The sequence below is a fragment of the Metschnikowia bicuspidata genome (genome assembly GCF_001664035.1).
Source record: "Metschnikowia bicuspidata var. bicuspidata NRRL YB-4993 chromosome Unknown METBIscaffold_4, whole genome shotgun sequence".
NCBI classification, from domain to species: domain Eukaryota; kingdom Fungi; phylum Ascomycota; class Pichiomycetes; order Serinales; family Metschnikowiaceae; genus Metschnikowia; species Metschnikowia bicuspidata.
Genome location: NW_017387734.1, coordinates 361,024 through 384,576, shown reverse-complemented (window position 1 = coordinate 384,576; position 23,553 = coordinate 361,024). Strand labels below are relative to the sequence as shown.

General features: G+C 49.5%; 8 protein-coding genes across 8 annotated transcripts, besides 1 other annotated feature; 3 read left to right on the top strand and 5 right to left on the bottom strand.

The window, feature by feature from the left end:
* The first annotated feature begins 1,866 nt into the window (after positions 1-1,866).
* Positions 1,867-2,064: a sequence feature (Protein overlapping with rRNA (METBIDRAFT_44237, OBA20310.1) was converted to a misc_feature.).
* Positions 2,065-5,698: 3,634 nt separating this feature from the next.
* Positions 5,699-6,685, bottom strand: METBIDRAFT_78731 (uncharacterized protein; the record flags this gene model as incomplete). The annotated part of the gene is made up of 1 exon (XM_018858929.1): positions 5,699-6,685. One exon carries the CDS (start codon positions 6,683-6,685, stop codon positions 5,699-5,701), a length of 987 nt encoding a protein of 328 aa, XP_018710831.1.
* Positions 6,686-7,262: 577 nt separating this feature from the next.
* METBIDRAFT_16148 (fungal specific transcription factor domain-containing protein) lies at positions 7,263-8,387 on the bottom strand (the record flags this gene model as incomplete). Its single annotated transcript, XM_018854624.1, has 1 exon — positions 7,263-8,387. A coding segment is annotated over one exon (1,125 nt), but the record flags the coding sequence as incomplete, so codon positions are not given.
* Positions 8,388-9,654: 1,267 nt separating this feature from the next.
* On the top strand, positions 9,655-10,656 carry METBIDRAFT_44090 (ketopantoate reductase family protein; the record flags this gene model as incomplete). The annotated part of the gene is made up of 1 exon (XM_018857739.1): positions 9,655-10,656. One exon carries the CDS (start codon positions 9,655-9,657, stop codon positions 10,654-10,656), a length of 1,002 nt encoding a protein of 333 aa, XP_018710829.1.
* A 673-nt stretch (positions 10,657-11,329) lies between these two features.
* BIO32 (Bio32p) lies at positions 11,330-12,730 on the top strand (the record flags this gene model as incomplete). The annotated part of the gene is made up of 1 exon (XM_018857624.1): positions 11,330-12,730. The coding sequence occupies one exon, from the start codon at positions 11,330-11,332 to the stop codon at positions 12,728-12,730; it is 1,401 nt and encodes a 466-aa protein (XP_018710828.1).
* A 997-nt stretch (positions 12,731-13,727) lies between these two features.
* Positions 13,728-15,876, top strand: SIT1 (siderophore transporter). Its single transcript, XM_018856028.1, has one exon. It carries the CDS (start codon positions 13,878-13,880, stop codon positions 15,831-15,833), a length of 1,956 nt encoding a protein of 651 aa, XP_018710827.1. The 5' UTR covers positions 13,728-13,877; the 3' UTR covers positions 15,834-15,876.
* Positions 15,877-16,536: 660 nt separating this feature from the next.
* On the bottom strand, positions 16,537-16,857 carry METBIDRAFT_21432 (uncharacterized protein; the record flags this gene model as incomplete). The annotated part of the gene is made up of 1 exon (XM_018855074.1): positions 16,537-16,857. A coding segment is annotated over one exon (321 nt), but the record flags the coding sequence as incomplete, so codon positions are not given.
* A 1,932-nt stretch (positions 16,858-18,789) lies between these two features.
* On the bottom strand, positions 18,790-19,519 carry TIM9 (protein transporter). The gene has a single exon (XM_018856027.1). It carries the CDS (start codon positions 19,245-19,247, stop codon positions 18,996-18,998), a length of 252 nt encoding a protein of 83 aa, XP_018710825.1. The 5' UTR covers positions 19,248-19,519; the 3' UTR covers positions 18,790-18,995.
* A 1,671-nt stretch (positions 19,520-21,190) lies between these two features.
* Positions 21,191-22,729, bottom strand: METBIDRAFT_78725 (asparagine--tRNA ligase; the record flags this gene model as incomplete). The annotated part of the gene is made up of 2 exons (XM_018858928.1): positions 21,191-22,628; positions 22,710-22,729. 2 exons carry the CDS (start codon positions 22,727-22,729, stop codon positions 21,191-21,193), a joined length of 1,458 nt encoding a protein of 485 aa, XP_018710824.1.
* Positions 22,730-23,553: the final 824 nt, after the last annotated feature.

Sequence of the window (23,553 nt, the reverse complement as noted above, 5' to 3'; positions counted from 1 at the left end):
GTACGGTACTTAGGATCCCTGGGATACTACTATTTGCTAGAAACGCTCAAGGAAGAAAGAGAAGGAAAAGACTCTCCTTGTACGGAAGGTTTTTTCTTGCCACGTGAGGGGTGACTACATGGCGGCCACGTTCTGGGCTGGATGTGCGTTCTGGGCTGGGTCTACGTTCTGGGCTGGGTTTTGTTTTTCTTTTTTTTTTGATTTTTTCGGAAATTTGTCCGGGCGGCTCCGGTGCTGACGGGCCGTAAATATGTTTTTTTTTGTGGCGGTTTGGTCGGGGGCTGGGGTATGGTGGATGAATAATACATGGGTTCCAATGGTTAATTAGCGGTTAATTAGTGCGAACGGTAGACGGAGGGCACAGCCGAGGCGCGTGGAGTCGGGTGCATGGGGTGTATTGATCACTTTGCGGGACTGGAAGAAAGATATTAGGGACATGTATGCGGCTGATGGGAAATGTCGTGGGATGTATACTCGTACTGGCTCCGGGGGTATGGAACACGCATGGTACTATCTCCGGCACCGCCGCATACTAGTGAAAATGACGATACTAGTGAAAATGACGATACTAGCGAAAATGACGATATCAATGAAAATGACGTGCACTAAACATACCGAAAGAGTACTAAAAATACCTAACGTGCACTATTTTCTTTGGTAGGCTCATCCGATTGAAGGGGCAAAACTGTATTAATAATAGACATAAGAAACCTTTAAACAGCTCCCAGCTACGTACCAAGTGTCTTAGCTCGGCCCGTCCCTCCCGTTAGTCACGGCCTGGACGGTCCTCGTGGCCCGTATCTGTTGACGTCTTGGATATTACGTCATCGACTCCTAGGATAGGTCTCCTGTAGTAGTCGCTTCAACTCAGATGGTTGTAGCGGCCTTAAGGAGCCAGCTTCCTGTGACTCGCCACGCCTTCTGGTGTGACCCTCGAAAATCGACGAGCCAATTAATTTTGTTAAGTTCCCCAAAGAGTTGTCGGCTGCGGCCAACATTGAGTTCAAGCTCATGGGCTTGGAAAATTTTGGCTCTTGCCACCAGTATTTAGAAGTTTCGCAGTTGTTGTGGATATGGCTTGGGAAAGCGTCGACTAAACATGTCGAACGTGCACTAAACACTTCAGAGGTGCACTAAACACTTCAGAGGTGCACTAAACACTTCAGAGGTGCACTAAACACATCAAAGGTGCACTAAACACATCGAACTTGGACCAAGGCCTCTGGCGCCTTTGACCAATCTTTCACCACACGCCCCGACGACACGTGAAAAACAGGTCATCAGAGCTTTCATACGTATAAGGTGATGAATCTGCAACGTGGGCATATAAAACCCCCAGACACGCTACAAGGCACGGCCGTGTCAATACACAGCACGGCGATATTCTAATGCCTTCGGCGTGTTCCAACTGTAGGGCGGGCTTCTCCAAAAACACGTGATACCTTCATTTGGCAAAAAAAAATGTGTCCGTATCGAAGATTTTTGTGCCCGGCTTTGCTTCATGTAGATTGTGGAGAGCTCAGGCTTCTTCTGCTTTCGTGCCGGCATCGATACTTCTGACAAGGAAGTATCGAATACATCTGAAGAACAGAATAAGTCATCATATATATACTCCAGCGCCAGAAGCAAACGTGATCTTCTATATGCAGCCTTTCATGATGATCGACGTTTTCATTGACCTTGGCGACTCCGGAAAGCAAGTTGGGGACACTTCGTTCAAGCGCATCACGGACCAATGCATCAGTAGTCGTCCGGTCCATTAAATCCAACAACACACCGAATTTGTGGTCCGGTGGTCATGGGCAGTGTTTCATACGATGCACGTACTTTTCGCAGCCTCAGCGCAATCAAATAATAACCTAAAAAATGATTCCAAAAAAGATTGCAGCACCACAATTTCGCATATGGTCTCCCACTACACTACTCAGTGTGGCCCTATGCAGCTTAACTAACGTTGATCGGACGGGAAACAGTGCTTCCTGCATGGTATGGCCGCAACCGAAAGTCCATTCTGTTTGCCAAATTCGAAGCATTGAATTATTATACTGTTTTGCAAGCCATTAATTTTTGGTCAACCCTCTCAAGTTCTTCGACTTCAAAATGCCTCCTCGCTAAACATCCATGAGATGACCTGCCCCTCCGCCAGAAAATCCTTTGGGGGACTTTACAAGATTAAAGTGGTTCGTCACCACGATGAACCGAGCCAATTCTGCTTGCTCCTTAAATACTTCCTTTGACAATCTGAGAAGCCTCAAATCATCTGTTAAGTCATTTGTAAGCTTTTGCTTGGGGACCAGGAGGAAAAGGCAAATGTCGTCTTGCTGCCTTGTCAAATGAACTAGGGTCACGGGCACTCTGGGGAACATATCCTATGGGACGATGACTTCTAGTTACTTTTATTCAATTGGTAGACATTGGTCATGGTAAGAAGTCTTTTGAGAGGAGTCACATCTTCTTTGGGAGATTTCGTGAATTCGTGCTCGCGCCCTCACCTGATCCAATGTTGCAATCTAATCTAGGCTTATTTATTATGTTTTTCGTAAGGAGTTGGGGCCTTAGACCCCTCCAGTGACACCCAATCATATGAAGTTTCTTTAAAAATTTAATGCCACGTCGATAACTCGACAAAGGGCGTCACTCAACTGGTCTAACTTTGACATGTAGGTTTCTTGTTCTGTATCATTTACCTCCAAAACTTATCCTAGAAATCGGCAACTTACTATGGAATAAGTAAAGAGATGCGTGCCAATATCATCATCCAGGCCGTAATTAACGAAAGAGGGCGGGCCGAGTTGCGAGACCAGGTACGTACCGGGGAGCTGCTTTAAGGTTCATTTTGTTCCTTTAATCAGATAAATCCACCAAAGAAAAGATACGTCTCGAGAGAGATCTGCTACGAAAAAGAACGTAACAATCTGCTTCTTAGCACCAGTTGAAAATTGAGAGCTGACTGAATATTTGGTCTGAGACTTTAAATTTTTGTCTCATCAATCAAGAAGACAGCAATGTGAACAAGACATGCTGGGGAAGATATCTAGAATACTCTCTGACCTCGGGTATGAACAGTTGTGATCTTGTCAATGAGCAGCACCCCAAAATAATAAGTTCCTCTAAATAGTTTGATTGTCTTGGCTTTGATTGCTCTTGAATTGAACTAGTTATCCAATTATTCATCTCAGAAAATGAGGATAGATCAATAAACCTGTTTAATGCTTAGTCTAGTAAGGGAGCGGGTCGAGGGTGAGGAGGGTCCCAGGAAACCAGTTATGATATTGTTTTCTGATCAAAAAAAACTTCATCTTTGTAGTAAAATGTTTCAATGGGAAAAACTTTTGCGAATCGACTTAATGCATTCCGGTACAAGGGGTGAACTCTACGATAAATCAAAGAAGTTATAAAATTTTATCATCAATATATTAAATTAATGAAATTTAAAACAGTGATTTGGATTTGATTTGAAAGACTTGCGTTTTGCCCCTTTCATCAGGCTCAAGCTAGTGAAATACTATCGGGAAACTACGAAGCGTTCGGGCATTCAGCTTGAAACCTAATTCAGTACTTTTGATAAATTGTGAATCCGCGGTTCATCTTGTTCTGCAACTAACCTAACGTTCTAAAACTCTATGACACTCTTGACCCTGATCAGTCCATCAAATGCATGACTACAATGGCTTAAATTATATCAATTTGATGCTTCAAGCCATTGATTCTGCAAATGAACACAGACGACCTCACTACGGCTTTACACTCGTTGGTTGTGTATGATCACCATCTATGGAGTCTCAAATAAGGGTATGCTTTTATATAAGACTGTTCTAAGTATGAGCCACTTGCCAATCTAGTAAAATAAAAGAGTGAGTCGAAGAGTGCGCATGCTTCTCATTTCTAATATTAGTATACACAGCCACTCCAGGTGCAAATTACTTTATCGTAAATCAGTTGAGCTCATGTAAAGCCAAAACTTTACTTTGACTTTTGCGCTCCTCGTAGTATTTATGAATTCGTTTTTCCAGCCCTTGCTAGCGAGTCCCCCTTTCCCTCAGCTTTCTGTTTTTGATCTGCAATAAGCATCTGAAATCACAGACACAGGCCAAAAGAATTTGAAAGAAGGTGAGTGCGAGAATAATTTCTTAAAATTTAAAGATAAATTTGCTCAGTTATCAGTCGTCTTTTAGACACCGTATTGCTATTCTCCACGTTCAATGAAATACGGGTGTGACTTTGGAAGAGGAAACTTCACCCAAGTCGAATCAGCATCAGCTGAAGAGATGATATTATAGTCTAGCTCCACAGATTTATTTCAAAGTATTCTTCACTACATACCTGTCAGAAATTGTCCTTATGTGAGTTCAGGACAAGCGGCTCTGAGAGTGTCTTACACGGCAAAAGACTATATCCGGAAACTGAGAAGAAAAAAGCAAAATCATTTACATAAAGTTCTTGAACAATACACAAAACCGAAAGCTCTGAACCATTGAAGAAAAATTGCTTTGAAATAGTGATTACACATAAAACAAGAAGGGTCTCTCAAAATGACCTTTATCTGCTATACGTGGTGTGTGTCTAATTTAATCGCATTTGGATTGATGAATTCGAGGGCCTAAGACTTCATTCGACTGTCAACAAATAGTTTCGTTTTTTTTTTTAACAATGAGCTAGACAGGAACCGTGTGGAGCCTTAAATCAAGGAAAACAATGAGCAATATTTAGTATCCGATTAGGCTATTTCCAGAAATCGTCAGGAATTGTCTCAGTCCCCTAGGTATCTGGGCCTTTCCCTTATTATTGCGATAGCATTGGGATCTGAGAATTGGACCTGTTGTCCATAAAGTCTGTACCAATTGAGACTGAAGTCCCAACCACCACGCATCTATTATACTTTTCTTATTTCATTAAGAGCCATTTGTAAAAGTATGAAAAAAGCCTTTAAGTTTGTGAATCTATGTGGCAGAGTTTACGTTTTCCATTTTATATTCAATAGAGATGGAACGAATAAATATAATCTCATTTGGCCAATAAAATAATATAAAAAAAGATCATGTTTCACTTTGGATTGAGCTGACACTTGTTCATCTATCAACAACGCACGGTGATGATAATTAGGACTTTTGAACATAAAACTATGCATTGGAAGGTGTGGAGAGCTCTTGTCTTTTAGGAATGGCATGCAAAAGAAAGAAATCATACAATAATAAATAGACCCTGGGTAATGATGAAGACAAGGGTTGAGCCTGGAGTATTCGATTCGATCAATGATTTTGCTATGTCTGGTCTAGGATTGCTCAATGCAGATTAGATCATGAAACGTAAACACTCAAGGGCGGTGAACTACGTCACCACATATGAATGTCTATTTTTTTGCATTTCATCGCCACAAAAAATTTATCTCATTGATTTAAAACTAAGCTCAAGTTTGCTTTCTGATTTCGCCACAGAACCACGGAGAGATACTTTATATGAACAACAAAAGGCAGTCTATTTGTCTAAGTGTTGGCTTTTGTCACCCAAGAATATTGGTGAACAATCTCCCAGCTTGCATTACGAGGCCTGAAAATATTCTTCAAATTAGTAATAAAATATATACTCATGAGGTATTAGTAATAAAACAGTGGAGAAAAGGCGCACAGAAACATAAAGGTTGTTCGAGAGGCATCAAAAATCAGATCCAATCGCGTTCATTGGGTAAGACCAAGCATCTCTACACATCTCTGAATGCCTCTTGCATCAGCAAAGTTTCCACCATATTCCTTTCAGAGCTCTGAGATTGCGTTTCCTCGGGGATTCGTGCAGGCACATTTGGGCCCTGGTTCATGCCTTGAGAATGCACAATCTTTTCAATTGAGTCTGCGCTTGGCATGAAAATGACCCTGGTTCCGGGGTTTCTACTCATGTTCTGCAATGCGTCCAAATACCTGATTTGTAAAGCTGCAGGCGACGACAAGATGTCAGAGGCCTTTCTCATTTGACGGGCGCTCTCCACCTCAGCCTTGGCATTGATAATCTTGGCCTCTCCAATTCTGCGGGCTTCAGCTGCCTTTGCAAAAGAGTCCTGGACGCTGTGAGGCAACGTCAAGTCCTTGATCAAAATCGACTCGACATTGACACCCCATTCCGAGGCGGTTTTGCTGATCACCTGCTCAATCGATTCAGCGATTTCCTCTCTCTTCTCAACAACGTCTTGCAAAGTGCGGTTTCCAATTACGTCACGCATGGTATTTTGCGTCCTCTCATTAATGGCCTTGTGAATATCGGAGATCGAGAAAATAGCCTTTTGCGGGTCGATGATGTTGTAGTAAACGACCGAGGTAATAGCCACTGACAAGTTGTCACGTGTGAAACAGGACTGTGAAGGAAGCTCTTGAGTGTTGATTTTGATGTTGACACGTGTCAATTGCTCAGACCATGTGTTGACATACGACGTGCCGGGCTCGACAGTTCTCGCTAACGCTCCGAAAGTTTGCACCAAGCCAACCTCACCCTGATCGACAGTCTCATAGGGATTTTGGCAGAAGCAGCAGAAAACACCGCAACACCCGAAAAGCTTACCCATGTTCAGGATAAAACGTTGGTACGAATCCATGGGTGGGGTGGGATAGGTCTTCGCAAAATTTTTGACAACCATTTCAGGCTTTACGTAGCCAACGGACTCCTTGACAATAGGGGCTTCCTCGTAACTGTCGGACATTATAAGAGGGGTATTTCGGAACAAAGGAATTTGCTTCTTGAATAACAATCCCAAATTTGCTCGATTCGAGCGGGCGCCGAGTCACTTTATGTATGATTTTGCGGGCAGCGCGGCTCTGCATGCGGCTTGACGGAGGAGACTGCATACCGAGGGGGGTCAAGCCACACATGGTCGTGCACAGTACGAAAACAGCCAGCACTTTCCGTACGTCATATGCTAGGTTGGTAGCAGCGCAGGCTTGCAATAAAATCACAAACAGAACACCAAGAACAAAACCTCAGGGCCTGCACTCCAAAAGCTCTTGGACAGGAGTGAAATGGACACTTGCTATGGGCATGCCAAGAAAACTCAAGGCCTGACGTATGATAGAGAACAGCCTGCAGACAGTGAGATAAACAGTACAGCCTTGAATCGTAATTTTGCCACCAAGCGCTACGCCTCCCCCAACTCGGCACTAAAAACAGCGCTAACCCACATAAAGATGCCATTCTTTGTCACGAACAAATTCGGCCCAGTCAATGCACACGGACCCCATGGGATTACATGCCCATGCTTCAATCACGGTTTCCTCAACACGCTGCAAATTGCCAATTTCGTACTGGTTCAGGTGCAGACGGAACCGCTGCGTCATCAGGGCACGGTCGTGCGCCGTGCAACAGGTCATGCCGCACACCAACAACGCCAAAGAAAGCGAAACTTTGAACTTGGTTCCCTGCAAAACATCTAGGATTCCAAGCGCTTGGTGGAGCAAATGCTGCTGCAGGACGCAGTTAGGGGGCGATTTTTCGAGCGATGTCGCCAACTGGATTCTGCATACATGCGTGTAGAGCTCAAAAAGAGCAACATGCAATTTGCAGTTCTGTTCGTCTTCCTGAAGCAACTCGAGGTGCACCGGCAGAGGCTTGCACTCAGTGATTTTGTGCTTGAACTCGTCGATGACACGTTGTGTGTTTTCGTAGTATATCAAAGTGAGCTCCTGCATGCGTGGGTCTTTGGCCCGGGCCCTGCGGTCTAAATAAGCCCACTTTTGGCCGAGCTCAGCCCTGGCTTTGCCCATGGCACCTATAATATCGTAAAGCGGCCCCACAATCCCCTGAAGTGGATCTATGCCGTACTCGGGTCGAGGCAATAAGGCTTGCTCGTATTCTTCAGCCGCGAAAACCGGTCCTTCGAGGAGGCATTTTGATGAAAGTAAGTCGTGGAACTTGAAGTCCGAAATAAGCCACTTGATGTCATTGCTAAATCCAAAAAGATCCGTCACCTTTAGAATTCCTCCGTAAGATTGGATGAGTAAAGAGCACTGGGTCATAAAGCCACGCCAGTTGCGCACGTCGCCGGTGCAAACCTCAATTCCAATGAAAATGAGATAGAATGCAAAGAGAACGAAGAATTGGTGCTTGTCGTTCGGTCGGAGATAGTCACCCATCTGCTTGCACATGCACTTGGTGGCTTTTTGCATGTACTGCCACGGCTTGGTGAAATTGCTGCGTGGTTTGCGGAGCTCGATGAAAAAGCCGCCCCACGCAGTAAGTGCATATGTGATACCCTCATTCAGCGCAGCAATACTTAGGAAGGTCTTGATGAAGTAGTTCAGCGTGTCGAGCCCGATGGATATAAACGTGCTGTACTGTTCCCTGTAGCATTCAAGGAACATCATGCCCTCGTTGTCCAAGTTGAATAAATACGGGAACCCAAAGCCGGCGAGAAACTCCGTGGGGATGAACACGTCGGTAGGACTTTGGCCGAAACCATCGGGAGTTTTTGCGTCATCCGCCCCGAAACGCAGTTGTTCGAGTGCCATTTGGAAATTCTCCAAGTCCTCGCGGAAACCCTCAAGCTCCTGAACAACCTCGTTAGCTCGGAAATCCTCGGGGGCATTATCGAGGAAATCTATTTTCATCTTCTCGCGCGAGCTGGGGGGCAAATCAGCAGAGCTAGTCACGATGTGCCTTTCAGGGTCATTTGATTTCGAGGGAGTTGGAATTGTTGCATCCAGAAGTGCTTTCGACGATGATCTTGGTGCTTCATCTGCCGATAATTCATATAGTGATGATGGTTCATTTAGTGATGATGATTCCTGGAGAGATGATGGATCCTGGAGAATTGTTGAATCATGTTGTGACGAGACTTGCTTGCTTTGCGAGTCTCGCTTTATCCATGAATTATGTGTCGACAAATCTGATGGTTTCAACAGATCTGGCGTTCTTGAAAAATCTGGGGTTCGCGACAGATCCAGTTTTCTCGACAGATCCAGTATTCTCGGCAGATCACGCAGTTTTGCAATAGCCTGCGCACCCAGTGAACTGGGCGATGAAGCAACATACGTGTCTTTGGAAACCGAAGTCCCTTTCTCACTCACGACGGCCGCAATCTTCTGTTTCTTCATGGGCCACTCGCACTCTTCGGCCCTAGTCTTGCAACTGCCGCATTTTGGATGAACCTCGTCACATTTCTTCCTGATGAGTTAGTAATTTGTCGCCAAAGTTTAGGGCTTGTGACTAGAAAACAAGCCTGGAAATTGGAAATTGACGTACTTTCGCTTTCGGCAACGGAGGCATCCCGAGATCGACCGGGCCCTGGCCCCGCAGAACCGGGTGGTCTTCCCCATTGGGAGCTGCACGCCAACTGGCTTGCTGTTCTTGTCAACCTGCTTGAATGTCGCGCCGCTGAGCGTGTGGAACATTTGTAGATGCGTTCCCAAAAATATGCTCAGCGCACCGATGGGGAGTTAGGCGACAGGCTGTTCTCGATCATTAACCACGATGTCGCTGATCTGTTGCAGCGCGCGTACTGCCGGTTTGGGCCACTAGCGGTTCCGGCGCGCAAAGGCCGGGGCACGTGATGCTAACATCCGGCCGAAAATCTCATTTTTGGATTGATACCTCGCCTGATGTTTTCTGCTTCCCTTTGATTCGGGTTCACCCTCTCTTTTCTTTTCTCGGCTTTGCCACATTCTATTCAAGTGCATAATGAAGCGTATTCTCTTGGTGGGCTCCGGCGGTGTCGGCACCATCGCCTCCTTTACTCTAGACTCATGCAGCGATGTTGAGGTCACTACCGTGGTGAGATCCGATTATGTCACCGTGGCCGCAAATGGCTATAAAATCGAGTCCGTGGACCATGGAAACATTGACTGTTACAGGCCCTCAAAAATCGTCAGGTCCATTGACGCAGCTAGCGCTGAGGCCCCATACGACTATGTCGTTATATGCACCAAAAATACCCCGGACATCTTCCCGTTGGAGGAGTTGGTGGCACCTGTCATTAGCACACAAACGGTGGTTGTGCTTGTGCAAAACGGAATCAATATCGAAGAGGCGTTCTTTAAGAAATTTCCGCAAAATGTGGTCTTGAGTGGGGTCTCGATGATTTCGTCCACCAACTACGGCGGGGTAATCAGTCACGTGAGTCACGACTCCCTCAAAATCGGGTATTTCCCCAACATCAACTTGCCCCGGGATCTTCAGGAAAAAGTGGCGCGGGAATTTGTAGGTTACTACCAAACTGGAAAAAACACGTGTGTTTACGATCCCGACGTCAAGTTCACCCGCTGGAACAAATTGGTGTACAACGCGACGCTTAACCCGATCTGCGCATTGACCAATGTTGATGTGGGTCGCTTGGAGATGTTTGGCGGCATCGATACCTTGGTGCGCGGCGCCATGAAGGAAGTCATGGCGGTTGCAAAAGCGGATGGCGTGGATTTGCCTTTCGAGGTCATGGAGCTGATGATTCGCTCCGACGACGGCGTGTACTATGCCCCGCTGATGCTTGTTGATATCAGAAAAGGCAACTACGTGGAGCTTGAGGTCATCTGCGGCAACCCGGTGAAAATCGCCCAGAAGCTATGCGTGGACGCCCCGATTCTCACGATTGTTTACAGCTTGCTTCTGGTCGTGCAAAAACGTCTCATGGAAGCTAAGGGCAAGATCAATGTCCCGGAAAAGCGGCCCATGCCCGCGGCCGGCTAATGTGAAGACAATGCGCCGAAGGCAACGGTCGATATAATGTTCGGTACTCTGTTCAAGTATCCCAGAGTATCGCTTGCTTCTCTAGATGTCAACGCTAATGATACCACCTGGAACGACACATTTGTTTCAACTTGAATGTTGACTGAATATTGGGCAAAACCTTAATTTCAACTCTTAAATTGTCTTGGTGCTCGGGGTCAAATCTTGAGCGGGACCTATGCCCGATTCCGGGCATGCGGGCCCGCAGCGCGTAGTGCCTGATTTGAGTTTCGGATCTGGTTTCCCGCGGCCTCGTGGACGCTTATCTACCACAGTGTGTTATCAGTTGTATCGTTTGTGTACACAAACAGGCATCCCCGTGATTTTCATAAATAGGGCGATATGGACGTCGACGGTGGAAAAAAAAAATAAAGAACATCCGAGCCTCAAGAATAACATCTAATTTCAGAGCTCGTCAGTTGACACGTCTCAAGTTAATTCCAAAGCACACTTCAGATTTGATCGCCCTGGGCATAATTCTCTATTGCCCCCTAACTTTGACTGGCCTCCAACTTCGACTTTTTTCCTCAAGTTTTGACTGCCCTCACTGTATCTCAACTTGACCACTTCAATCCCATTGAAATTTGGACAAAGTTCGATAACTGCCAAAAGCCCAAATCGAAGCTCCCCTGCTATGACTGTAAAAACCACCTCGCTGCTTTTTTCATCCAAAGTGGACACCCACGCTCCTATGGTCGTGGGCGGCAAAGGAAACCATATTTACATCGAGGACCCGGTCACCCATAAAAAGCGCGAGATTTTCGACGCCATGGGCGGTGCGGCTGTAGTAAGCTTGGGACATGGCGACGAGGATATAGCCGCGGAGATCGCAGCCGCGGCCAAGGAGTGCTCATATAGCTACTGCGCTTCTATGACCAACTATTATGCAGAGAAATTGGCGCAGTTTCTCATCTCCAAATCGCCGCGCGACGCGTTTGCAGCTGCGTTGTTCACGTGCTCCGGGTCGGAGTCCAACGAAAACGGCATCAAGACCGTGCGCCAGTATTATTTGGAAAAGGGCCAGCCCGAGCGCACGGTCTTTATTTCGCGCAAACAGTCCTACCACGGGTACACTACCGGATGTCTTGCCTTGAGCGAGTCGATGCGCAAAGAGCCGTTTCGGGCTGTCTGTATGCCAGACGCACAGTTCCCCAAGGTGTCGCCATGCTACCCCTACCGGGACAAGAAAAACGACGAGACCTTGGCTCAGTACTGCGACAGGCTCCTCCAGGAAATTGAAGACACTGTATTGGCTGCAGGTCCGAACAAAGTGGCGGCTATTTTATGTGAGACTTTGACTGGTTCAACGTTTGGCACCTCGCCTGCCATTCCTGGGTACTTGGCTGGAATAAGGCGGATCTGTGACAAGTATGATATTGTCATGTGGCTCGATGAGGTCATGTGTGGCACAGGCCGCTCATCTGCCACGGGCGGCTTGCATTGTTGGGAGTCGTTCCCGGATTTTGAGGGGCCAGATTTGCAGTCCGTGGGCAAGACCTTGGGTGGTGGTTTTGTGACTATTGCCGGGCTTCTCGTATCGCCCAAAATCCACAACGCATTTGTGGAGGGCTCCAACTACATTTCTGGGGGCCAGACGTACCATCAGCATGCTTTCAACTGCCGGGTGGCCTTGGCTGTGCAAGAAAAAGTCGACCGTCTCAACTTGCGGAAGAACTCGTACGACAAAGGTGAATTGTTGGGACGTCGTTTGAAAGAAAGAGCAGGCGAGACCCAAACTATTGGCGATGTGAGAGGCTTGGGCGGATTCTGGTCGATTGAGTTGGTGAAGGACAAGATCACTAAAGAGCCCTTCGATATGCAGGTGGGTCTTGGTGCCAAGGTCTCTGCTGCGTGCCTTGCCAACGGGATGACGACAATGGGATTCGGGGGTACCGTCAAGGCTGTTAGAGGAGATCATGTGTCTGTCGCTCCTACCTTCACATTGTGTGACGATGATGTGGAGTTCATCGTTGACACTTTGATAAAGAGCGTCAAGGAGGCGGAGTACGAATTGCACCAGGACGGATATCTCTGAATAGCGTTTTCTTACATATGAGGACGCAAAATCTGCGTCAATTTGTGCACGAAAGCCGAGATCGCATGTGCGTTTTGTCAGGCATCGACTGACCTATCGCCGTGCATTATTGCGCAAATCACCCGCACAGGCACCCCGCTTCGATATTGTGACACGGGCGTTATGGAAATAGAGTTGGATGGTCGTGTGAAGATTCAACACTAAGGGTTCCCACCCGGGGCTGTATCTTCTTAACACCTTCGCATGGACGGCCATACTTTTCAGCCTTGAAAGGTGCGTTTCCGTCGGGGGATAGCGGCTCGGAGGTGAGATTTTCCGGAAAAAAAGCCTCACCACTGGGGTCAAAGTTCTGGGAGACATTCGGAAGTTGCCCTTATGGAATCACAATGGAATATTTTCCGAGTTAATAGGATGCATATTCTGGTGGGGTGCAACTGTCGCTGTGGGGCGTTGCGCCTTGGCAACTACAAATTAAGCCAATGATATTGACGTACAACCTGACTCAAATAAGTCCGAATGAAAAGTTATGCTCAAATAGGAAGTCACACAGGCCCAGCTGTTGAAAAATGGCTCAACTTCTTGGCATACGATTAGTCTACAGTACCGGTTACTCGGCCGAGGAGGTTTGTGCATATCTTTGCATATCTCGAAACGCTGCATGCCGTACACTACATACAGCTCACTCTATGCTTGGAAGTGAATGCTTGTTCCCGCCGCGTGAGCCTGTCAACCACAAAATGCGCTTATAGAGCTTATAGTCTCTGGGTGTGCTTGGAGAAGGTATTTGGAAATTTCTAATATGGAGGGAGGCCTGTTGAGGCCTGTTTGTGGTAGCATCCGTTCAAGGCAGTTCCTGTCGAGTATTGCAGTACACGTACCTGCATGAAACCTTCTCAACTCTGATTCGCTGCAATGTGTGCTTACAATGCAAGCGCATTGGAGTTGGTATGTACGTAAGAAATTCGGGGGCTTTTGAGTGAGAAAAAAAAACCCTCACGCCGCCCAGAAATGCTATCATATCCATCTCATCTGATCTGATCGATCTTTTCGATCTTGCGCGTATTTAATAAGCGAGATCACCCTGCGGTAGAGCCAACTCTTTATTTCGCAACCACTTTTTTTTTCTTTATTTATACCAGTTCTAAGCATGGCCGACATCAAGCCAGTCTCCCCTCCTCGGTCATCCGAGGAGTCCAGAATTGGCGACGAGAAGCTTGACGACACGCATTCCCCAGCCTATCTTGATGAGGCAGGCCAGGTGCATCCAGATGGCACGCCATTTTCGTCCACCGCCAGATCCTACGGTGTGCGCAGAACCGAGCTCATGACGGCCCAGTTTTCAACAACGTGGTTGAAAATCGCGTTTTATGTTGCTGCTTTTCTCTGTTCGTATGTATATGCCTTGGACGGCACCTTGAGATCCACCTTCACCGTTTATGCCACCAGCTCGTACTCGCAGCATTCGCTTTACACCGCAGTGGCTGTGATCAGAGCAGTGATTGCCGCAGCATCACAGCCAACGTATGCTCGGTTGTCCGATAGATTTGGCCGTTTGGAGTTGTTCTTGGTGTCCATCGTATTTTATGTTGTTGGCACGATCATCCAGTCTCAGGCCTACGATGTGCAGCGTTTTGCCGGTGGAGCAGTGTTGTATCAAATCGGGTACTCGGGCGTGCAGTTGCTTTTGGAGGTCACGTTATCGGACATGTCCACGTTGAACTGGCGGTTGTTTGCTTCGTTCATTCCTGCACTTCCGTTTATTATCAATACCTGGGCCTCGGGCTACATTGCAGCGGACATCTTGGCCGATCACGGGTGGAGTTACGGAGTGTGGATCTGGGCCATCATATTCCCTGCCGCGTCCGTGCCGTTGCTTGGCTGTTTCATTTATATGAGAGTCGCCGCAGGCAGAACCGAGGAATGGGCGCAAATCAAGGCAGAGGAGAAAGAGGAGCAGAAGGGCAAGAACATCTTCAAAGAGTTGTTCTGGCAGCTTGACGTGGTGGGCATCTTGCTTATTATCTGTGTGTTTGGTTTTATCTTGGTGCCGTTCACGCTTGCGGGGAATAAAACGGCCAGCTTGGTGACGTCCTCGGAGGCCTGGAAACAAGCCAAGATCATTGCGCCTTTGGTGGTGGGCGTGTGTCTCATTCCGGTGCTCATTTTGTGGGAGGGCAAGTGGGCACGTTTCCCCATCGTGCCGTTCGCTCTTTTGAAGGACCGTGGAGTGTGGGCTGCTCTCATCATCGCATGTCTTGTCAACTTCATTTGGTACATGCCCAACAGTTTCATGTACACGGTGTTGGTGGTGGGCTTGAACACGTCCATTCTCGCGGCCATCCGGATCACGTCCTTGTACTCGTTCGTGTCGGTGATCACCGGTCCTCTTTTGGGATTCGTGCTTGTCAAGGTTAGAAGAACCAAGGCGTTCATCATTTTCGGCTGCGCCATGTGGTTTGTGGCCATGGGTATCCTCTACCACTTCAGAGGGTCCAATGACGGAGTCAACAACGAGTACGTGAAGCACGGAATCATTGGTGGTGAGTGCTTGATGGGCTTCGGGGCTGGTTTCTTCACCTACGTGACCCAGCTTTCCATCCAGACCTGCACCAACCACGAGTACATGGCCGTGGTGCTTTCGCTCTACTTGGCGTCGTACAACATTGGCTCTGCCTTGGGCTCAGCCGTATCCGGGGCCATCTGGACCCAGCTCATGCCCAGCACAATTGCCCAATATATGGAGGCGCTTGGTGCGGACCCTTCCACTGCCACGGAGGCCTACCAGTCACCGTTTACGTTTATCACGGAGTACGCGTGGGGCTCTTCTGAAAGAATTGCGGTTGCCTTGGCCTACGCAGACATCCAGCGTAAAATGATCATCGTTGCTCTCTGCTTGTGTGCGCTCATGTTGGTGATGTCTCTTTTGTTGAGAGACCACTATTTGGCCAGTGTGCAATCCTTGGACCAGGTTCACGACCACCGGGATGGAGTCAACGGCAGCCAGCCTGTTCTTGGCCGCACTGTTGTGGTGAACGATTACGATAACGATCCTATTGCGCAGTTCTTCCGGGGCATTTTCAAGCGCAACAATGCCCAGGCCTAGTTCATGGACACTGACTAGTTTGCCCTTTGTATTAATTAATTAATTGAATGTTTATGTTAACCGTGCGTAGGCGTCATGGAGTACGTTGAGTATGTTGGGTTGGACATGGTCCGATTGGCGAAAGTCGGTGGCTGTTTGCTTTTTGTTTTTTGCAGTGGCGAATTCACTAGATTCTGATCTCTCTTGGTTCCATGAATGAACATTTTGACGGGGGAGGCAATCGTCTGTTGGAGGCACTGAGAATACCACTTGGTTCATTCTCTTTTTGGTGATTGGGCCGAAGCCACTAGACATGGGCAAAGACCCTCCGCCAGACACACGGAAGGAGGAGCAATATACGAACGATGATGGCCTTTGTTGAATGGGCATCTCACAAAATGGTCAGCAGAAGTATCCGAGCCACATCAAGGCCTACTCACGGCTTCCCGAGCTTAGGAATGTATCAGCCCAGCTGCTCCCCACGTTGCGTGCATCATCTGTTCTTTTTCAACGACACTAGAAAATCTGAAACCAACGGTGAAGACACCTTTTGAAACATTCAGATGCGGCAAAAGTCAATTGTACTCACATAAAAGGCGATACATGCCCAAAACAATCATGCGCCATGTAGTTCCGAGCGTACATCAAAGCCAGCCTTAAAGAGGACCAGCTATCGCCACCATATCACGCAATACCCCAGACAAAATACCTACGAAAGCCCGCTCTCGGCCTCCTCAAACATCTTGAACGTGTTCCGCGCATCATCTTTCATTTCCTGGGCCATCTGAACCAAAGGAGCCAGCAGCTTGTTGAACATCACGCAGTTCGTGAACATGAGGATGATATCGCGCTCGAGCTCTTTCACGGTGGTGTAGACAGCCTGGTCCTGTTTCTTCTTGACCCCTTTCAATATGGACTTCAAATCCTTCGGGTGCTTGATCACTTTTTTGTAATTCGGGGCGTTGACCGCAGCCAAGAACGGGGACGAGAACCGGTGTGCCTCGATTGACTTGATCAAGTTGACGGCGATGGTCTGGAAGCGCTTGTACTTCTGTGCGGCTGTCAAGTTTGGCTTTTCGGGGACAGGCGTGTCTCTGTTTTGCCTGGCTTTTTTTGCTTCTGGCTCGGGAGTATTTGTCTGTGAAGCTTCCATTTTCCTCTTTCGGCGACCGCCAGGCGCTGCTCGGCTGCTCTCCTGAGGTTTCGCTTCTTCCAAAGACGGGCTTTCTCCTTTTTCTGTATGTTGGCGGTCAGGCTGCTCGATCTTGATGTCTTTAGTATGACTTTCAAGTATGCCCGGAGCCTTGGAAACAGGGAGTGTGTTACTAAAGGCCCGATTCACTTTGATGTTTTCTGGGTTCTCGTTTTGCTGAATTGGATCAGCAACAGCTTGAACGGCGGTGCCAGCGCCCAAAGATGCCTGTGTGACCTCATCGTTTGACACAGCTTGGGAAGCGGGCTTTGGCTTTTCCAGCATGTCGCCCGAATGGTCAGGTGCACCCTCCAAATCCTCGTTCTTTTTGTGGTTTTCCTGCTGGTTTTGCCCAACAATGTGCTGTACTTCGGGGACCACACACTCCAGCTCCACATCCACCTTTTCCTGTGTTTCATTTTCGCTGGGCTCTTCAGTGCTGCTCTTCTCGCTTTCTGCGAGGAGGGCCTGGGAGCTTCGTTCGATTTCGTCGGACAGCGACCCGTCACGTGGCTGCGGCACGTCTTCCGTTCCGGAATCAGTGGCAAGCTTCATTTCATTGGTTCCCCTCGTTTGCTCTTCTGTTTTGATCGCTTTGGCATCCTGTTGCAATGAGTGCACTTCGTTCTCACTTCCCCCAGATTCTTCAGTGTGTTCCGAAAGGCTTTCGCCAGTAATTCCTCTGGTGCCTCTAGGTGCTTCGCTGACTGCAGAGACAACACCTTCGGTTTGAACAGCATCAGCCGGCGCAAGCCCTGCCCTGTATTTGGAAGATTGCGGCATCAAGCCCGTTCCCTCGTCCAGTCCTGCTTTGGGCCCGCCGGCCTCGGCCGCTTTTTTGCCAGTTTCAATATCGTGCGTTTCTCCCCCTGTTCTGGTGTTTTTCTCTTTCTGAACGGACAGTTCTAACGAAGCATGCTCGCTTATACTATCGACACGAGGGGGGCGCACATCGTCCGGGGCCAGTGAGTTCAATGTACCGTCTGCAGCGTCAATGTCCATTTCATCCCCATTTGCACTTTGGTCGCTTGTGTTTTCTGTCTGGTCCGGCGTGGTTTCCACACCGAGACTCTCGGAACCAGCCATAAGCACATCTTTCGGCATGTGCATTTGTGCCGAAACCGGCGCGGATTCGGCCTCTTTGTTTTCAAGAGACCGATACTCGTCCTTGAGGCTCTGGAGCTGGCCGATCAAGCCGTGGCCGTACTTGATGGAAGCTTCCACAACGACATCGAGAAGCGTGGCCTCGATCTTATCTGCGGGTCCCAGCAACACAAGCTCGGCGGGGACTCCTGAGCATAAATTAAAGATCTCATTCAAGCCACTGGTTCGTATGAGTTCAACGAGCGCAGAACCGTCGATGGGCGGGTTGTGAGGAGAATACCCGAACGCCTTTTCGTAGGTCTGGAGTCTAGATGCGAAGTCATGTACGGCCGAGGCGAGGGGAATTTTACAGGGCCCAGAATCCGTTTCAAAAAGACGGTCTTTGATCACGTGCACTAGCACCACGAGCGAAAGCTGCTGCTCCGGCATGGCCATGGCGTTTCGGGCGGTGAGTTTCTGGTGTTTTCGGTTGTTTGGAGCAGACTGCATGGACGGCCGGATGGGCATATGTGAGATCTGGGAACATCGTGTCCAGATCACCGACAAGTGCATGTTCCGAGGGCGGGCCGACTGGAGGGCCTGGTTTTAGTTGTACGCATACTTTCTACATCTATAGTCAAATATAATGTAGGCCTCTTCGTGGGCCGGTGCATGTTGTGGCGTAATATATATACATAAAGATCGAGCGGGCAGCACCACCTTCGTGAGGCCCCTGCCGTTTACGGTTTCAGTCCCTTATTTTTTTTGCATGTTCTGCATCAACATGGCGCTGGATGGTTAGTACTGGTGTTTGGAGTTTGGGGTCGTATTTCTGGGGTATGGGGTCTTTTGTCTGGGGTTTGGGTCCTTGTTCTGGGGTTTGGGGCAACCACTCCTTTCCCCGCTTTCTACATCAAATCAACATACTTTTGCTCCTGGAATCTCTGGCCGACCCGTTCGCTGTGCTTCAAGAATTTCTCGGAACACTTGAAAATACACGAGGACTCCTTGCTGGTCAAGTTGGCCGAAGTGAAGTCATTGACACAGTCGTCGAAACATCTCGACACCAAGTTGGAGTACAAGCGCATGAAGTCCTTCATCTGCTTCTGCTCGACAACCTGCTGGAATTCCTGCTGTTCCTTGACGTTCAACTGATCCATTTTGTGTGTGTGTTTTTTTAATTAGCAAGGTGTTGTTCCTGCTTGGCCGGGCTCACTTGCTCTGTACTTAAAAAGTTTTCATACTGGGAACAACACGACCGCGAACCCTGGGGCAAGCTTCGAGTGAGCTGCTGCCTTGGGGATAGCTAAGACCAGAAGCTGGTTCACTGATTTTTGGGTCAGTGGATATTGATTCGAAAACTTAAAAAAAAAAAAAATACTCCTGGAGTTGGCATGGGTTTCCATGTGCTGGCCAAATCGCGTTGTGTGGATCCTACAACAGGACCAGTAAGACTACTTCTGTTTTATTTTCTTTTGATAGACATGACCGAAATATGGAAGCCTGTTATTGTAGACCTAGCCTTGGCGCTTTGCCGGTCTTTGCTTGCCGCTTGGTGTTCTTGCATTCATGTCGCCGACCGCGATCTAATTATCTCATTGATAAAAATGGGTTTTGTCCACGACATCTGACCGGCTTTCTTTGCTTTCCTGTTTGCGACATCTGGGGCCAGGAATAAAGCCAGGCTGCTTTGCTAGACAGCCTGCAGAAACCAGCCATTTCTATGTAGTCTTGTCCCTTCCTTGTTGCATGTTTAAATCGATGACCACGGTTTTGCTCGTGATTTGCCACTCCCCACAAACACTGCCCGAAATCCCGGTTTCAAGTGATCACACAGCGATGAGAACCATGGATTGAAGAACGTACTGGGGGCATTCATGCTAACAACTGCGAAGCATCCAAATACTGGTGGTAAGAGCTAAAAAGTGCCGAGCCCATGAGTCTGAACGCCGTGTTGGCCCTGGCCGACAACTCTCTGGAGAAATGACCCAAATTGATTTGGTTCGTCACCACGATTTTCATACACTCGGGCGTGGCGAGTCGCAGTAAGTTGGCACTTTTGGGCTACAACTGTCTGAGTTGAAAAGATTACTACAGGAGACTTATCCTCGGAGTCGATGACGTAATAGCCAATAAGTAAACGAGCCAAGAGGCCCGTCCAGGCCGTGACTAATGGATTGGGGCGGCCGAGGTTCGACACTTGGTACGTGGCAGCTGTTTGAAGTTTATATCTATATTACTTATAGTCGTCTATATGTATTTGTAATGGTTTATTAGCTATAGTTGTTTTTTATTACTTGTAGTCTCTTGTATGTATTATTGATGATTTTTTATATATTGGTATAGTCGGTTATGTATTACCTAGGGTCTTTTATGTGTATTATTGATGATCTTTATATATATATGTATAGTTTTTAATATATAACATATAATCTTCTATATGTATTATATATATTTTTTTAGATTAGTCATAGTTTTTATATATTACCTATAGTCTTTTACATGTATTATGGATGGATTTCTTACATATTACTCATCAGTTAATGATTACTTAAAGTCTGTCATACATCTTACTCATATATTACTGCTCCCTTTCAGATGAATCACCAAATAGAAAAATGCTAGTTAGATGAAGCGGTCGGGTCTAAATTGGCTTGCGCAGACACCCATCTCTTGATGGTTCATCGTTGCGTGGCTCCTACAGCGGTGCTTATGGGGTCTTCATTGCACAATCTATAATAGAGTCCGAGGTACTAACAGTGGAATTGAGCCGCTGTGGCTGAGCACTCGTCACCCTCGGGCGTGTGTTTGCCCGGAGGCATTCCGGCCGCCGCATCAAGAACGCTTCCTGTTGGAGGCAGATGCAGAAGGCGGATCCGGCGCCAGTGGCACCGGGATCAACAGTGTCTGGCGTAGGCTGGGGCTCTTTCTTGATGAACATGCACGCTTCGGCAGACCAAAGCCCATATCTTGTATAGGGCCTTTTCCACGACGTAACGTCGGCCCGGGCCGCCTCTGCAGCGGCCAGCGTGCCGGCGCCGGCCACGCAGCCCACGCACCAAGCACGCGCCATTCTCCCCCGGGCTTGCTCTGCCGGGCGCGGCTAGCACGCGCACACGTTGGGCGCCCGTGGAAACGCGCTGATGTCCCTGATGTTGTCCACGGCAGCCAAGTACGCGAGGAGCCGCTCGAAGCCCATGCCGAAGCCGCCGTGCGGCACGGAGCCGTTCTCGCGCGTGCTCAAGTACCAGCGCATGGCGTCGCGCAGCATGCCGCGGCTGGCCATCTCGGCCTCGAGCGTGGCGAGGTCGTGCTCCCGCAAGGAGCCGCCCACCAACTCACCGAGTTCCGGCACGAGGAGGTCGAAGCAGGCCACGGTGGGCCGCGCCGCGTCGCCGCTGGCGCGCATGTAGAACGGTTTCTGCGCCTTGGGGTAGTCGGTGACGAACACCGGCAGCTGGTAGTGGCAGCCCGCGAGCCACTTCTCGTCCTCGGTCAGGAGCGGCGCGCCCCACGCGAGCCGGCCCTGCAGCCGGCCCTTGTACTTGAGCGCGTTCAAGGTCTCGAGCGCCTCGGAGTACGTGACGGACGGCCAGGGCGCCGGCAGCAGCACCTGGGCCCACGCGGCCCGGATGCGCGCCACGTCGTCGCGCGAGTGGCGGGCCGCAAGCAAGTCGTGCTGCGCGCCGGCCGCCCACTCGCCGCCGGCCGCCAAGTGGGCCACCACGTGGCGCACCATCTGCTCCACGAACGCGGTCAACTGGCCCACGCTGGTCACGTAGCAGAGCTCGGCCTCGAGCATCCAGAACTCGCTCAAGTGGCGCGGCGTGTTGGACGTCTCCGCGCGGAAGCACGGCGTGAGCGTCCACACGCGGTTCAACGAGAGCGCAAGCACCTCGAGGTGGAGCTGCGTGGACACGGTCAAGTACGCGGCGGTGCCGAAAAAGCCGCCGCCGCCACCGCCGTCGGCCGTGCTCTCGCCGAGCGGCCGCACCTGGAACTGCTCGCCCGCGCCCTCGCAGTCGGACGCGGTGATGAGCGGCGGCGCGACCTTGACCACGTCGTGCAGCAGGAAGAACGCGGCCACGGCGGCCTCGGCTCGCGCGCGCATGCGCAACACGGACGAGAGGAGCGCCGTGCGGTGGCGGAGCGTCGGCGCCGAGCGGAGGAACGCAAGCGTGTGGCGCTTCTTCTGGATCGGGTAGTCGGGCGCCACGTCGCCCAAAACGGCAATGCCGTGCGCCGGGTCTTGCGTGTCGCACGCGAGCTCGAACGGCTGCCGCCCGCGCGACGGCGCCCACCGGCCCGTGACCTCCACGCTCTGGCCCACCTTGTACTGGTGGGCGGCAAACACGGCGCCGGGGTCGCTGACAATCACGCTCAAAGTGCCGTGGCCGGACCCGTCCGAGAGGTCCATGAACCCGACGTTTTTGAACGTGCGGAGCGCCTTGATGTGGCCGCGCGCGGTGGCCTTGGTGTGGGGCTCGGGCGGCGTTTCCATGAGCTGCCGGATCGTGGGTGCAAGCAGACTGAGCCGGGCGCTGCGAGCGAGTGCCGGGGGCCGGTTTTGGCGGGCGGAAAGGCCCGCGGGTGCCCAGGCGGCGGCGCGGGCGCGGCCGGACACGAGGCGCTGCGGCAACATGGCGTTTCCGGGGTGTTTTGGGGGTGTTTTGGGGTGTTTGTGTGCAGAGGCTTGCAGAAGAAAACGGCACTATGGGGAGCGAGGAGGGTTTGGGGACGCGCGGTCGGGAGGTCTGGGGCGCGCGTCGCGGCTCCAGGGCCTGGATGAAGAGGCGGCCCGGGGACGTTTATATGGAGCGTCGAGGTACGGGGCACTGGGGGAGACCCGGTGGTGTTTAGGAAGAGAAGTTTGTGATTGCCGGGTTTTATTTGGTTTTGCGTTTTCAGTAGAAACATCGTGTTATAGGGTGTCACTGGGGAGATCTGCCATTGGTGATTATAAAGAGAGAGTCTAATAGATTGCAGTTGGCTCCGAGAAGGCGCGGGACCAATGAGTCTGCTCATGATTAATGTCACCACTTGGGTAAATTGATTAAGTGTCTACCCGTGGGATACGATTTCCTGAGGGTCCGGCCATGGTTCTTTTTTTTTATGGAAACATCATATTATAGGGTGCCCCTGGGGAGACCCTCCATTGTTAATTATAAAGAGAGAGTCTAATAGATCGCACCATTGTCTCCGGCGAGAAGGCGCGAGCACCAACTAGCGAAATCGCCCAAGGAGGATGTGTCTTCTTGAAACGACAACTACCACGATAAACAACTAAATATCTTTGCCCGCAGCATATCTTTCCCTCGTAAGTTTCGGCACTGGCTCATTAAATCCGTTCTGCTTGATTCTTGCGTTGGTATGGACCTCCATTTCTTTGTTGGCGTCATCCGATACGTGGAGCCCCAGAGCGAGCCCATTGAATGCGGAAATATCATTGCCAATCATATGGGTACA

What these genes read in the sequence shown, in the direction of transcription:
- TIM9 (XM_018856027.1), bottom strand. Translation starts at nt 19,247, where the DNA reads ATGGATCAGTTGAACGTCAAGGAACAGCAGGAATTCCAGCAGGTTGTC.
- SIT1 (XM_018856028.1), top strand. Translation starts at nt 13,878, where the DNA reads ATGGCCGACATCAAGCCAGTCTCCCCTCCTCGGTCATCCGAGGAGTCC.